The sequence below is a fragment of the Meleagris gallopavo genome, chromosome 1 (genome assembly GCF_000146605.3).
Source record: "Meleagris gallopavo isolate NT-WF06-2002-E0010 breed Aviagen turkey brand Nicholas breeding stock chromosome 1, Turkey_5.1, whole genome shotgun sequence".
In the NCBI taxonomy this organism is placed as follows: Eukaryota; Metazoa; Chordata; class Aves; order Galliformes; family Phasianidae; genus Meleagris; species Meleagris gallopavo.
In genome coordinates this window covers 22,515,789-22,531,760 of record NC_015011.2, presented here as the reverse complement: position 1 = coordinate 22,531,760, position 15,972 = coordinate 22,515,789, and the positions used below count along the sequence as shown (strand labels likewise).

Sequence of the window (15,972 nt, the reverse complement as noted above, 5' to 3'; positions counted from 1 at the left end):
CAAAGACTTTGCTGAAGTCTAGGTAGACTACATCAACAGCCTTTCCCTAGTCTACCAGACGGGTCACTAGATTTTAATCTTATGGTGAAATGTAACTATCTCTATATATCCTTTATTGCTAAGCTATATTACTACAACTGCTGTCAGTCATTTAGCTTTCTCTTTTGTTGAATCACTGTGAGTCCTAGAGGACATATTTACTGTTAACATTTTGTGAGGTACACAGAGGAGATCTCCCAAAAGGTATGCTCACAAATATACATATACCAAGGGTACACGATGTACAGTCATTTACAATTATACCTAATAGTAAAGTACAGAGGCAGCGTGCTCATCTGTGCTTGACAGCTCATTCAAGACAGTGAGTAAAACAAACAAGGGGCAGCTCATACAAATGAACATCCTTTTTTGCACAACAGTGTGTGGAGGAAAGGATTCTGTTGCATCCAGGACCTCTGCCACTCTCTGACTGAGGGAAAGCTTCGTAACTTCACCATTCCTCAGTCCTGCTGATGGAAGGAGCTTGGAGAAAGGAAAATGTGATGATGCTGATGACTGAAAAGCTAAGTCTTCAGCAGTGATGAGTACAGTAATCTATCTTTCTGTAATACTACCTCTAAATATTAAATTTTGATACCTTACTGTAATTAAGTGAGCTATTATATGAGTGTTAATGTTTGATGATAAACACAGTCTTCTTATAGAATTGGTGCACAGAGGTCATGAAGTTCTTTAGTAAGCTAGGCCCTTGCAGTGGTGATGGCTGCCACATTCATGTGGTGCTCTCTGGCTACATGAAACTCTAACATTTTCTAGAGTTAAGACACCTTGTTTTGACCTCACAATTGCTTTGGGAAGATTGCAATACAAAAAGGAACAGTGGAGAGAGAAAAAATGTATTTGACAGGTGTTAGCCATTACCTCCTTGGCAAGAAGAAAGCAGGGTATTAAGTGACTTATAATGTGGAAAACAAACTCTCTATTAGTTTGTTGTCTCCTTTGAAAGAGGTCATGAAGGTGCATGTCTAGGGCGGTGTCTAGACAGCGCAAGATGTCAAAACTACATGTTCATGCACATACAAAGACACACAGATCTGCCAAGAGACAGCTGTTTTTTCCCCTTATCTCACTGAGATAATGCAGGAATCTGTTTCAGTATTTGACAGTTTGCCTTTTACCATGATGGACTTTAATATTGTTTTCAGCAGTTCCTGGTGAAACATCAGAGATGGCTGTTTGCACAGAACCTCCCCTGCCTATCACAGAGAATGACCTTGTGTCTTTCAGAATTCAAAGTGAGTGGGCAGTATTTGGGAAGAAGCTTCTTTATGAGGGCTTCTGCAGGAGACACTGGGAGAAAAACATCTGAAACTGGATCCTTTTAAAAAAGCACCCTCTTCCAGGGTCATATCAGCCAGAGTTCAGTTCATGAATTGGAGAGATGCCTACGGCCCTTCTTCTATGCTCCCAAAATGTTACACAAAAGAAAAAAACCTGCAGAATTAGCAAACTGTGAGCCACTAATGTGTTAATGAATAGTTGCAATTGACTTTTTTTTCACCAAGGGTATATGTGTGTATATTCTGGATGTTGATCATGTGCTTAGTTTGAATAAGCAAACAAATCAAAGAACTCACTACAGATATTCACCATGACACAGGCCCTCATCCATATTCTACTGCTTTTTGAACAAAGTCTAAGTTTTAATCTCAAGCATATACAAAAAAGCAATATAAAACTGTTATGAGATATGGCATGGGTTGTTCTATTCTCAGCAGTATCTACTCTGCCTTTTCCCAGCAATTCAAGTATTTTTTGGAAATTTATTTTTTATTTTCTTTCTCTTCATGGTGTATAAAATTATTTATTATGAAGTAAGTGTTTTCTATCACATTCATTCAGGTAGCATTACTAATGTTGGGAACAAGAGTCCAGAAGCTACATCTTTCCACAGAGAATATCAAATTGCCATCTGCCATGCATTGTCACATATAATTTTTTGAAAAATGTTCCATGAATTCTGTTTCTTCCAATAATGTAGAAATGTATCTGCTATTGAATTGACAGGAATTCTTCTCAAGAAAATGTGATTCCAAAGCAGAACTTTCATTTTCGCTTGTGGAAGAATCATGAAGGTATGGGATAAGAATAAAACATTTCATATGGAATATGTCTTTCCTATTTTTAGTACTTCTGACAATATGTATGATTTAGATTACACAATTTTGCATTCCAGCTGGAAGATCTTGACTTACTACATATAAAAAAGCAATTTCTTCCTTATCTGCATAAGTGTTCTGCTGAGTTGATGAGCAATGTTCTTGAGCCTAAAGCAAAATCTGACACTGCAAAGATTTTTTTTTATATAATTACCAAAATGAGAGCTCCTCTTGCCATAGGATTGTGAATCAGGATTAGAAAATAAAATTTATGTTTCTGTTTCTTTCAGCATTGCATTATTCCAGTAAGACTAAGGAAATTCAGTGCAGTTATGGTAAGTTGAGGGTTTTCTAAATCACTAGGAGGGAAGACAAGATATTACCTGAACAAATTTCTTGCCTTTTTTTCTATAATAACCCTTAAATGAATTGAGTGCCTGTAAGCTGTTACATAACAGTGGAATTTTAAGTAGAAATAATGTTTGTGAATTGCTCAATAATTAGGCTGTTATGTTAAATAAGCCTCAAGTACAAAATTAAATGTTTCTTTATATGCGTACTGTGCATATTACAACACTCATTGATTCCTCGCTGTACTTCAGTAGACTTTGCTCCTCATTTACAATAACTTTAGCATACAAATGTTTTTGTGGACTAGCTTTTAAGCTTGCGTGGAATTAAATCAGCCTTATATCAGGCCTGTTCTCAACTCGGTGATTTTAAAGAACTGCTTTAGAGTAGAAGAGTTTTCTGAAGTGTTCTGCTTGTAGTGCTGCTGTCTGTACTGGTGACAGTGCTTTCTTCTGCCTTCCTTACTGATGTATTATCTGAGGAATAATTTGCTGTTCAATGTGATATAATTGCTTTGCAAAGGGGAGGCTTTTCTACTCATTCAGCCACTTTTCCTCTCTGTTAGTGATTGTACCATACTTCCAGGAGTGCCTGTGTCAGTCAGAGGCCAGGAATAGTTCATGGTTGGCTGTCATCACCATATGATTGATTACCATTTAATTTTGAAGTTATCTCAATTCATTTTATTTTGAAAATTTCTCCTCTGGTTTTAGCAATTAATGACATAATCCCTCTAGGTAATGTGTACAGTATCTGTACTTTTTGTACTCACATACTCACATAAAGTCAGTATTTCTGTCAATTTATGAGTCTCTATTACCCTGCAAATCTAGCCCTGCCCTTTCCCTGGAACATCTCCCTTTACTTCTTAGTCTCTGCAAGATTACCGAAATTGCTCTGTTTTGTTTCTTTAGGCTGATACTGAGGTAGGAAAGGCCCACCCAGAAATGCATGCACCCTTATGAATAAAAAAAAAAAAAGAAAAAACAACAGTTTAAGCCATAAGATTAGTTTATATATTACAGAGAAGTTTCTGGCTGAAGTATTTTCTCAAGTACCCAGTTTTAAACACATACTAGATAATATATGTGGAAAGAAAATTTTCAATACGTAATTGTTCTGTAAATCTTATTTCAATAGGTTGGATTAAAATATTTGTCACAGATGAGTTGCCAGCAAATGATTATTCTCAGGAGTCATTTGGCAAACACTACAAAATAAAAGATACATTTGAGCAAATAGGATCTGATTGTGGAGATTTTATAAACAAGAAAGTAGCTGGAATTTTTTTATTTAGGAATTTTAATAAATCATGCTTCAAGCTGTACTACAAATGACCCCATGAGTCTAGATATCTCCATGTGACTTGTTCTTATGTCTAACATACTTTGATTTTTATTGGCAATTACACATGTACATAAACCCTGTACACAGGCTGGTACCTAAGAAGGTTATGAATTCTGGCCTAACTTTTTTTCAAGTTCCATTTAAACAACTAGAGGCAGGATCTCGCAGAGCTAATCCTCGCATTTTCAGATGCTTATCGAGACTTAGAAGTTTGTGCCTCTGACTAGAGTCATCAGGCACCGAATGACTAAAATCCCTCTAGGGCCTGAAAATGACTCTCAGGTGCCAGCAGGACTTTGCATCAGGATTATCAGTCTCACAGTGAGCAGGCAGTTAAAATCTTTCTACTGTGCATGTTATCAATCTGCCAGAATTTGCATGTTACTTATAAATGTTCATACATTTCACTGTTTTTCCTTTGATGCCTTCTTGGAACAGATAAAGATACCCTATCTCATATCAGGCAGATCTTCACCAGTCCACAGCTGGACTTGAATCCTCAGTTTAACCCAAAAATCAAGGAGTACTATGCAGAAGTCCCATTTGACGTGGTAACAGTGAAGATTGGAGCAGAGCCTTCTAACTGTCAGTGCCAAGTCCACCTTGATGAGATGAAAGGACCAAGGTATTAGCAACAAAATCAATGTTTAAAAGTGAAAAGTGTTGTAAGCTTCAGAAATATATCAGGGCAGCAGTGAAAATGAGCTTTCATATCCAGGTCTTGATTTTGCACAACAGACTGCTGGACTTTCTCCCTCTGCCAGCAGTTTGCTTAAGTAAGGTGAGAAATAGAGAAAATAAGTTCAGGTGTGTACATTCAGAATGACCAGGCTTTATCAGAATCACATTGTAAGGAATTGACATCAGGGAGAGTACCAGGTTGTCCAATCTTATTGAGTGATATGATGCTGGATAACATGTGAGAGAGCAAAGTCATCACTAAATATCAGATTTGAGCACTCACCCACAATTATGTATGCTGTTTAATCATTACTGTAGTCCTTCCTACAGTTTGGGGTTTCTCAGCCAGATCTCTCACAAACAGCAGCACGTGTATCCATTAGACATTTTGGGCCAGACCACCCTGCTTTTGGATATCGAGAGGGTCAAGAAGTGTGTGTTTATCTGCACCAGGTGCTTTAGAACCTGAGGCCTGGCTTACATACTCAGTAGTCATTAGTAAAAGATTTCCTTGCTTAGCACTGAAGATTTAAAAGGGAAAGGAAGGAACAGTGATTCACTAAACTGGCTTTTCTTTATGGCACAAAGTATTTATACAACACACTGCCTTTTGACTGACTGCAAAGTGGATACTTTAAGTTAGAATGCTTGCTAATAATAAGTCAGTCAGTGCTAGTCTGTACAGTTGTTGTTATACCTAGTGTATTTCCTGTAATTTCAGTAAGAAATCAATTTTGTTTATGATTGAAATGAAAGCTCCTGTAAAATTCTGTCAACCAGCTTTGCAGTGTTTTAATATTAATAGTCATTACAATATATACAGGCACTGTGAGGTAATGAAGGTCTGCAAGAAGTATGAGAGCTATTCCTTGTAAAAGGCAAGCAGAATAGCCGTATGCCCTTTTCACTGAAAAGTAAAAGCTCTGGATGAGCAAGCTCAGTCTTCTAGCATTCTCATTTTACTGCAATCAGAAGAAGAGCACAGTTGAGCTTCGTTCTTGTGTCAGACTGAGTCTGGGATTCCATCATGTTTGGCTAGGAACAATTTCCACAGCTAGGTGACACTTTTCGTCTGGTTTGTCTCCCTTCAGGCTTCACTCTGGACTTGGACCTGCCAGGAATTATTGTCCCTAATGCCTCCATTCACAGATTTCCCATCAGAATTATCACTGCCACTGAAGTTGTTCTTGCAAAGTTTCACTTTCATTATTTTGTCTTCTTGAAGGAATTTTAAACTTTTTTAGAAAACAGCGTGTGCTGTTTTTATGTGAAAACAAATGTATGGCATAATAAACTTTTAGAAATAGAAGTCTCAAGGAGCAAGTTTAGCTGCCATAGACAATACAGTGAAAATCTTTGTTTCTTCAGTGTTAATTCCACTTTCTTTCTTTTTTCTCCTCTTTCAGCATTGCTAACTACCCACTTGGCCTTGGATTGAACAAAATTGTTGTTCTTGTAACAGTTGATTCGCAGCCCAGTCCTCAGGTTGTGAGCAGCTATAAAATCAAAATTTATCGAGAGGACCGCCCTAGTCTGCCTTTGTTTGATGACTATATGATATGTGGTTTTGTGCAGGTATTGTTTCTCTTTTCTTTTATTACACAAAATAATAGTGGATTTTTCTGGTTTCTCTGTGTAGTGTCAGATTTGGTGAGATTAGAATCTGGGCCCTAATTGCTATAATTGTACGAAATACAACATTTACACAAGTTTTTCAGTATAAAACTGACCTGTTACAGTCAGCACGCATTCGAGAACTCTAGGTTAATTAATCCTTTCTTTGGTCAGCCAAAGATTACCCATCAGAGAACTTGCAGGAAAATCATCTCAGTACTATGTGATGGGACAGACTGGACTTTCTGTACCTGTCTATCTATGACACTGGAGCAGTGGAAATTCTTTTACCACCAAAGATGTCTATGACGTTGGCACATTTAACACTGTTCAGGACAAATGATGCTAGAAAATTTATGATTCAAAAGTGTTTATTCTAAAAGCCTAACAGAACAATGGAAAACAGATATGCAAAAGCACAAAATACCTGCTCAAAGGAAGAGACAATTTCTGCTTAGATCCTATTTATCCAAACATAAATTTGGGTATACAAATAAATTACTCCTAACAAATGACAATCTTTAGGAAATAGTGAGTCTGTTGAATGAAAACAAAGTGTGAGAGTCTGTCCCATAAATCTTAGGAGGGAACTGTGGAAAGATGAGGTGGCTCAAGCTGAGATAGACACAAAATTGGAAGTAAAAAAATGAAAGAAAGTGAAGCTTCCAATTACTTACAGTATGGTGATAACAAAATTCTTCAGGAAAAAAAAGAACACCTGGAGCATAGCTCTATTTTCCATTTCCAGTTTCTTTCTGTATACTGCAGAAGTTATTTTTGGGTGGGCAAAGTCTGAGCATTTTAAGTGATGGATCAGATTAATAAGTTTTTTTTTTTTTAATTGTGAAGAAACAAGCAGTGGAATTTACAACAAGTACCAATGATATTATAAATGTTGGTGGACAATAATTACCTCAATCTGTAAATCAGAACTGTCAGATAAGATATATGTAGCAGTCATAGCCTATTGACTGCTGATCTGCCTACCTGATTGTGATGAGTCTACTACCACACTACCCATTTGTTGCCTTTTCTCTCAAAATTAACTTAAACTTAAAAGGTCAAGGACCATCTTTTTGTTCTTTGTACTAGCTCAGTACGAGGTCTAGTAGTTGCTACAGTAAAACAAGCAATAATTAAAGCATGTAATGCCTATGATTTCTGTTCACATGAACAGCAACTAGCCAGATATCTTGAGTGTGAATTACTAGGAGCAGAACTCAGCATCTAACCTTATTGAATTTTATGACATTGATGATTGCCCAACGCTTCACTGTATCTAGGACCCTCTGGAAGGCTTCTGTTCAATTTGCCTTCATCACTGAACATCACTGAACAAACTGAGGATGCATTCTACTCCTGCATCCAGGTCACCGATAAAAATGTTGAACACAACCAGCCCTAGAATTGAGCCGGTAGTGACAGACCACCAATCAGATGTAACTCCATTCACTACAACTCTGTGAGGTCTGCTGTTAAGCCAATTAATCAAGCAGTATGTAGCTGTTCATGTCACAGTTGGACAATCTGTCCAGAAGGGTGCTGTGAGGGACAGTATCAAAGACCTTACTAGAATCCAGGACAGTAATATTCAGCACCTTCCCTTCCCTTCATGCACTGAGTGACCTTATCGTAGGAGGAGATCACATTATTTAGTCAGGACTTTCTCTTTGTGAACCCATTTTGGTATCACTTGATAAAAGCTTTGTTCTTCAAATGCCTTTCAACAGCATTGAGGATAATTTTGTCCATAATTTTTCCAGGGGCTGAGGTCAGGCTAACAGATCTGTAGTTTCCTGGGTCTTCTCTCATGCCTTTTGTAGATGGATATAATGCTGGCTAGCTTCCAGGAGAGTATCAGTAAGCTGAGCACTAGTAGAAAAACACCGTGTCTGAGATGATGTGAGGAAAGCCCCTCTTGTCACCCAATTTAGAATGGCATATCTAGAGTAGAAAAAGGAATTCAACATCTTGCACATCCTCCCACACTAGAATTTACACTGTTGTTAAGGTTTTATGATAGCATTTATGAGACTGAATGTGAATCTTTGAAGCACTGTCAAGGTAAAGAGATTTAGAATGATAAAAATGAAACATTTTAGAAGTTACTTTTGATTGAGCTTAGTTTACTGCTCATCTGTGAATAACTGCTCTCTAATTAAACATAATTGTTCAGAGCTAGGGAGGACTCAAGGAGTTTAATGTAAAAATGAGATGAAAAGCATTCTTGCGGTATCTAATGAAAGCTCTGAAGATACAGTATGAGATTCTAAATTAACATTTTTTTCAGATGTGTTAAAGGTAAACTTATCAGAGAGCACATTTCAAAAACAAAGGCTGGAGCTGGTGATAGACATGACATTCTGAAACACTCAAAAGCCTACTCATTGTCCTTTTCCTTATTTACTACATCATTTTCCTGCCTTTTACTTAGAGTGACGGTTTTTATCAGTAGAACGCTCACTTCTTAAATAGCATAATTACACTCTGCATTTCATACCAGTGAACAGCATGGGCTCTTACAAGGGGGGTTAGTACAGCCTGGTCAATGGCATGAATACTTGTTCTCTTAGTAACAAGACACCTGTTTTAGGAGCAAAAGGATAAATACAGCGTGAACTGATGGAGTCTCCATTGGACACTTGACTAGGCACAACTGGGATCACACATAGGGAGAAAAAGGTCACTAACAGTGGTGTGGTCTTTCTCACAGAAGGCCTCAGTTAAAATTCTAATCCATTGACTTTTTGCCTGACTTTCTTTTATGTTTAATCCCATTAGGATATTCAGGTTTCACTGCAAGCTGATACTATAAGGAAAATTACCATAAAGAGACTGAGTGCGGGATGTTGTTTCCAGTCTTCTAACAATTCTCATGCAGTTGAATAATCCTGGATTAATATCAAGGCTATTGAATTAAGAAGTGTGTGGTTCCAAGCCTTGCAGCCTCTAAAAGGAAAAAAAAGTATTGTCCTGTCTCCTTTTTGATAGTAGCCGCAATATCCTCATTAAAACCAGATTAGCTGGGGACAAATTGTGGCATCACCATTGCACCTTCAGTGACTTTCATTACCTTTCATTATGTATTCTGTGTTCTGACAGTATTGCTGGGGCTGCAGGTGGAAAGGTTGTTGGTTGGTGCTTTAACTTAATTTTGCGGAACTGTTGACAGTATTCAAAATTAGTGTTCTTGAAAGAGGAGGTGCCACTTAATTATCCTTTATGAAGCTGCAATACCAAGACAGATGTAAGAAAGCAGAAAAAAGTAGGATATCAGCATTACACTCAAGTAAAAGATTCCAGAGCTCTTACACACACACTGTCAGAAAGAACAGATTATTTTATTCATTCTTGCAGGGTCCACTGTCTTTAAAACACAAGTAGATTTAAATATACCTCATTGGAAAGGTATGAATATGTTGTCTTTCATTGCTACTCTTTGTGTAGCTTAGGTCATTGATAGTAACTCATGATGTGTTTGGGGAACTTTGTTTGGCACTGTGAACTTTTGTAGCTGTCATATCTTGCTATCACATGTTATTTGTGTGTATATTTTAATAATACGGTTAATAACTTTGTTTTGCATTCATTATGAGAGATAGCTAGAATTATATTCCTAGCCACAGTGTGTATCATCTGCTTTGTATGTTTGCATAAAACTTGCAAAAGTACCTTCCAGAGTCAGTCCAGTGCAGTATGCGTTTTAAGGATGTTCAGCCTCTTCTATAGATTCCTCAGGTCTGAGAGAAAGAAAATACAATAGAACAGCTTTAAAAACTTACCTGATGTTTAGAGTTCATTTTCAGCTGTGTGCTGTTCCAATTACAATATTTTCCTACCAAATAATATATGTAAGAATTGCGTCAGTTACAGAAACATGAACTCTTATTCGGTGCTTTCATAAAAAGATTTCAAGCTTGCAAAAATGGAATAGAGTCTGTAAAAGTAAAAAAAGCCTGGGAGAGAAACAAGTATCTTGTCCTCATCAGAACAGGTTTGAATCACATTTGTCTCTTCTGCAATTCGTATCTGTTGCATTAGATTCTGTGTGACCTTCATGATGAACCACACATCTCTTCTATTCTTAGTGCATTGTGGATGCTTTGTGCAGACTTTTAGTTTTTTGCAGTACTCACTGTGGTAGCAGTCAACCTTCTTGGCAGTGTTGCATTCATGTCACTGTAAGACATACAGAAGGTGCATCTTTTGAACTGAATATACAACCAAATCAGATCAGCAAGTAGATCTTATCTTACTTGCGAAGTCAGCTAATTTCCCCTTCAGAAAATAAAAGAAAATAAAAGAAATTCCATTATATGTGTAGTCACGCATTGCATTCCTTAGTCTCAGATCTAGAGCTAGTCAGGGTTTTTTTCCAGTATTCTTGATATTTTCAGAAACGACAAGAAAAATACCCTAAACTTTAAAGAAGTTACTTTGAGCTCTCTCTTTTTCTTTTGCTGCTCCTTTTTAAAAAGCACTGTTATTACAGCATAGACTTTCTTCAAAAGAATGTCCTTTGATTAAATAGAAATTTCCTACTCAAAATCTGTGATGTTAGCGTAACTGTTAATCAAAGATTTTAGCTATCATTGGATTCCAAAAGTAGAACTCTGTTTTCATAGAAAGAGTGGCTGGGGCAAGAAAAAGTCACTGATTCATAGAACTGAAATACTCAAGCCGCATTTAAATTTTCTTCAGAATCAGTGGTGGGAGAATAGTATGGTAGTCATCTTTCTAGGAGTAATGCCAACTTAAGCATTCCTTCCTTGCCTGTAGCTATGCATGAACCAGATGGAAGACCTTTTTTTAAAATTATTTTTAATGGACTAGTTTCTAGGATTAGGTTCCCAGTCTTACCGTGTTAGCATAATGGAAGGGATAGGAGCAACTGGATCCAGAAGAGTGGCAGTGGGTGCTGTGTTAAATCAGTGTTTGCTTTGTCCAGGAAAGAAATTCACATCCATATGCGGTTTAAAGCTTTTATGAGTGAAAAGTTACAGCTGTACGGAGAAAACCAGAGATCTGACTTTAAATAAACAGGAGCTTCATATCCAGAAACTGTAGATGTGATTTGCTGGTGAAAACACACAAAACACTAAAAATACATCTGTGTTGCTATTAATCTATTAAATAAAGCATAAATGAGTTTTGCTTTAGTTTGTTATTTTGTTGTTTTTTTTTTTTGTATGCCTGTAACTGTTCACTAGGAAATACAGAGTAGTTCTCATATGAACTTGAAGAGCAAATACCTAGCAAACAATGCACTGTTAAATTGGAGGTATTTCAGATGGAAGCCCCACAGTGATTAGAGAACTAATACACAGAGGCTGACATAAATTACATCTTCATCTTCATCTCCTATATATCAATATGGTTCAATTAATTTAAAGGGTGCAATTCCAAATTACACTAATGGAGTACCTGTCTTGAGAGAAATTAGGTATTATAAGCAATGTTAGTGAGTGATTTCACTTGCAGAAAAGCTGCTAAAATTGTTAGTAATTAAATCCATGATCAGACAACAGCTCACGAAAACCCAAAAAACACTGGAAGATTTTAAAGCATGTAAAGATAAGAGATGTATAATCATTTACAAGCAGAATATTTACAAGCACCTAACGTAATAACACAACTTGCTGCATCTAAAAAGTGTATTTTAAAAGATATAAAAGGTGGAGGTTTTAATACTAAATACGCCGAGCAAATCTCCAAGTAGAGAGTTAATTTCTGTGTACATCAGAACAAAACATTTTGTAAAGTCAGCTTTTTCTGACTGTCAACATCTATGCCACTGGGGAAAGAAGGCTTGCCACATTTTCTTAATTATAAGAAAGGCTTTTGTGTTGATTTAAAGTATTGCTTTGTGGATGACTCAGAGGAATAATTAACCATTATGATGAATCTTTGCATTTCTGCTATTCTTTGCTGACCTCCTTTTGGATCTCAGGACCAGAGATGTGGCTGTTAGGCTGGTATGTTGATCAGCAGCCAGTATCTGCTGCTTTAAAGGGAGGTCTGGAAAGCTCAACTGAGCAGAGATCTATCTCCTTGGGGGAATTAATGTAATACTTTTAGATTTTCTTTTTATAAATCAAATGCTCACTTCCCTCACCGACATAGTTGACTTCATATATAATCTGTACCATCATCTACTAATCACTGGTTCTTGCAGTTTCTGTTCCCTATCAGACAACTGCTGTGCTCTGAACAAATTGGAATAAGGTGAGAAGAGCCAGCAAAAGGATCAGCATGGCTGTGCTTCAATGTAAGTGTCTCTTTCTCTAGACATGGAATGAAATTTTGCTTTAGAGCTTCGTCCAGTAACTCCAGTACAGGTTGTGCCCAGCTAGGATATCATCACAGCCTCCAGCATTTTGGTGATGCCACATTACAGAGCCCAAATTTGTAGGCTCAAGTCCAGCATGGCTATGGAGAAAAGCATATAGTTTTGCTTTTTAATGCATTTTGCTTGTTTTCTTAATTTGATATTAGCTGTGCTTATTCTTCTTTCTGTAGCTAGGTCCTGTTTAACATATGGCACCAGATTAATGCCAGATGCCTTCCAGGAAGCTTCTCCAGAAGTATTAGGCAGAGAGCAAAGAGGGTGTCTGTTTCCATGCAGCAACTATATTTGTCATTGTTATGATGGTTTGTACATGGGAAATGGTGTGTTACACAGATCGCTAGTGGACAACTTGCCAGCAGGGCTTTTAGGCAAGACATATGAGTGCTGGTTTAATGATTCAGAAGTTTTGAGCTGATTATGACTGAGTTCATAGAATCATAGAATGGCTTGGACTGAAAGAAGCCCCAAAGATCACCAAGTTCCAACCCTCTGCCTGTGGCAGGGCCACCAACCTCCCAAACTAGACCAGGCTGCCCAGGGCTGCATCCATCCTGGTCTTGAACACCTCCAGAGACAGAGCATGATATTAGCAAACTCATTGCATTTGTGATCCTTTCCAGAGGAAGTACAAGGTTGCTACAGTAATTCACCCCTTAAGAGATACTATTTTTGGCAGCTTTCAGCCTTCTTTTTTTCTCTGTTTCCTTTTGTTGGGCAACAGTCTCGTAGTTAGAAGTTTCTTAAATGAGCAGTGATCTCACTCTTAATTACCACTGAGTTTACTGACACCAACCTCTGCAACAGACTCTTCTGCATGTTTGCAGCTTAGTGCAGCCTTCCTAAAAACATCCTGCCATCCTAGGAACTCATTTAGGTGAATCCTGATTTGAAGGGTTATTTTGCTATTATACTGCCATAGAAGAATGTTAGCGTATAATTATGGGAGGAACAAAATTGTAAGAGATAAACTTCAATGACCTTAAAGAGCAATTCTATTCTCATGTGTTCAGACTGTTCTCTCCCTTTATACAATTATTTATGTCATTTCATGGGCATGCATAATACTCTAAAGATACAGAAGATGAAGATCTTCCCAGGAGTCCGCTGAGTAGATATTCGTAATTGCATGACTACAAATGGTAGGGAGCCAAATTATGACCAGTATAATTGCAAATGCTGAGCAAGATCCCACTGATGCTGGTGGGGTGTGTGATTGGACATTGTAGCCTGACAGATGTCTTGCAATGCCTGCTCCCGAGGGTGCTGCAGGAGGGGAGATGCAGAGGCAGACACAGTGCTGTAGAGGCAAATGCTGCAGATACAATGCATTCTCCAAGTCAATAAAGGACTGCTAGGACAGATTGGACTTGACCAAGGGTATTTTGATTCCATTCTTTTAACCACAGGATTGAAATGTCTTTTCAAATAATAGCAGCGAGCCATTGTGGGTGAATGTGAAAAGAGACAGACAACAATAAATGCTGGGTAGGCAATTCAGCTCCTGGGAGACTACAGTTCTCTGGAAAAGCTGATCAAAAAGCTGGTTTTGTATAATTCTTCTTAGTTACAGGGTTTTTGTTTATTTTTAGCTATCATCCAATCATCCCCCATATTTGCAATAGATTTTTGCTTACAGTCCTTTTTTGATGTTAATTCAGATGATTTTGTTGTGACATAGGCCCAGTAACCAATTCCATTTTGCTAGATAACTGATAGTAGCAATTTTCACAGAAGGCTCTGTGCAATACAGACTTCTATGTGCTTATTTCTCTTTCATCTTCCTGCTCTCCACAGAGGTTCCTCCCTGCATTTCTGTGTTGTGGCCCAGCAAGTGCAGGAGAGCTGTGTTTGAGTCACTCCAGTCTGAGGCCATCCTGATGGCTGAGTTTTTGGGGGGATCCTAACCCAACCTGACCAACTACAGAAAGGTCACTCCTTTCTAACTGCCTCTTGCCTGCAATAGTGCACTGCTGGGGTCAGACCCTGAGCAGACAGAGGCGTACAGCCCTGAAACAATATACCTTCACGTAGGGTGCTAGAGATTACCAGCTGGCTCTGGGCATTCTCCTCCTCAGCATCTGGATCTCCAAGTCACCTAATGAAATCTCTTGAGATCTCTGGAGAGAAGCCAGCGATTCCCCTGCAAATACTCAGGGACTATTTAGAAGCCATTGTTTGCCCTTGGTTGCACAGGAAACATAGCAAATTCAGAATCTAGGCCATATTTTTTCTGTGCTTCCATTTCTATATAAGATATTCTGACAAAGAGTAAAGTCTTTTTATGAGCCATATGCATATGAGAGCCACAAGTATGAGTTAAGCATTTCTTCTTTCCTAGCTCCAGAAAGTGCAATGCTATGTTTAAAAGTACAGTAATAGAAGGAACTGGGGAGAAAGAAAAGGTCATCCAAGGTTTCGGAAACATTGCTGAGGTATGTAGCTTATATTTGGGGTAAATGACCATGTTGGTGGTTGTATTCTGTCAATGTACCTGATTCACGGAGAGAAAGTTCATGAATGACTAACACTGTACAGAGAGTTTTACAGCTGTGATCAGAATGCCATTTTGTTAGCTGCAGACAAATCAGTATATGCATATGGGCAAAGTTTTTAGAGGATAATCACAGTAACATTATTGTGTGTTGCATGTGTGACTGATAACTTTTTAATATAAAAATGGTCATTGCAGTTTGTACTGGAGCAAAAGCCATTTCTACAATATGCATAATAGTAAACGAAAAGAAAATACCCTTAATCCTAGTTCTTTGAACACTGAAAAAAAGACTCCCATTGACTTTAATGTTCTTTGGATCTGACCTTACTAGTCTTATTTCACTGGTGTTCATTAATATGATCTGGGCTCAAAAATCAGTCTGCAGAGAAGGTAGTATGCCTGCATATGCATCTCCAGAAACAATAGCTGTGCTATAGGCAAGGCATGGCAAAGCAAAGGGAGGTGTACAAATCAGCTGTACGGTACAGTGGAACAATGGAGATTGAAGTGATTTATTGCTGGGCTGCATAAAGGCTATCAGCTCTTCAGGCTGTTTACTCCCAAATATTTGAAATTCAAATCTTATTTCCTTGTATTATGTTGTAAAGAGGATGTGACATGACTGAAATTCTGTCATAGATTTCATGGTCCAGCATAATGGTTTGATCAGTTCTGACCAGTTCTCACTGAAAGAGCCAAAGATGCTGTGGCTCCACAAGTGGGTATCTTCCTCTGTCTGCCACATGAATGCGGGCAAACAGGATAATACCTTGCCTCTGTTAACACTTGAAACAAAACTGAGACTTGAAGATTTTATGAATATATGAATCGATCTTTGAGATCTGGGACTGTCCCAGACAAAATAGGAAATTTGGTCAGCTTTGTTTAGAGGTTCGAGAGATAGTACGCTTTGTGGACTGGAAAATCAAAGAAGTATTTAGCCTAATGCATGTCTCTCTAAAATCAGTCTGAAGCAG

The 15,972-nt window shown here is 37.9% G+C and overlaps 1 protein-coding gene across 4 annotated transcripts in view; it reads left to right on the top strand.

The window, feature by feature from the left end:
* CPED1 (cadherin like and PC-esterase domain containing 1) overlaps nucleotides 1-15,972 on the top strand; it is a 143,537-nt gene that overhangs the window by 69,818 nt on the left and 57,747 nt on the right. For all 4 annotated transcript variants that reach the window (XM_010706395.3, XM_019612394.2, XM_019612395.2 and 1 more), the window contains exons 14-17: nucleotides 2,068-2,135; nucleotides 2,450-2,494; nucleotides 4,296-4,482; nucleotides 5,945-6,113. In XM_010706395.3, coding sequence (XP_010704697.1) covers nucleotides 2,068-2,135; nucleotides 2,450-2,494; nucleotides 4,296-4,482; nucleotides 5,945-6,113 — 469 coding nt within the window. The remainder of the gene's footprint in view (nucleotides 1-2,067; nucleotides 2,136-2,449; nucleotides 2,495-4,295; nucleotides 4,483-5,944; nucleotides 6,114-15,972) is intronic.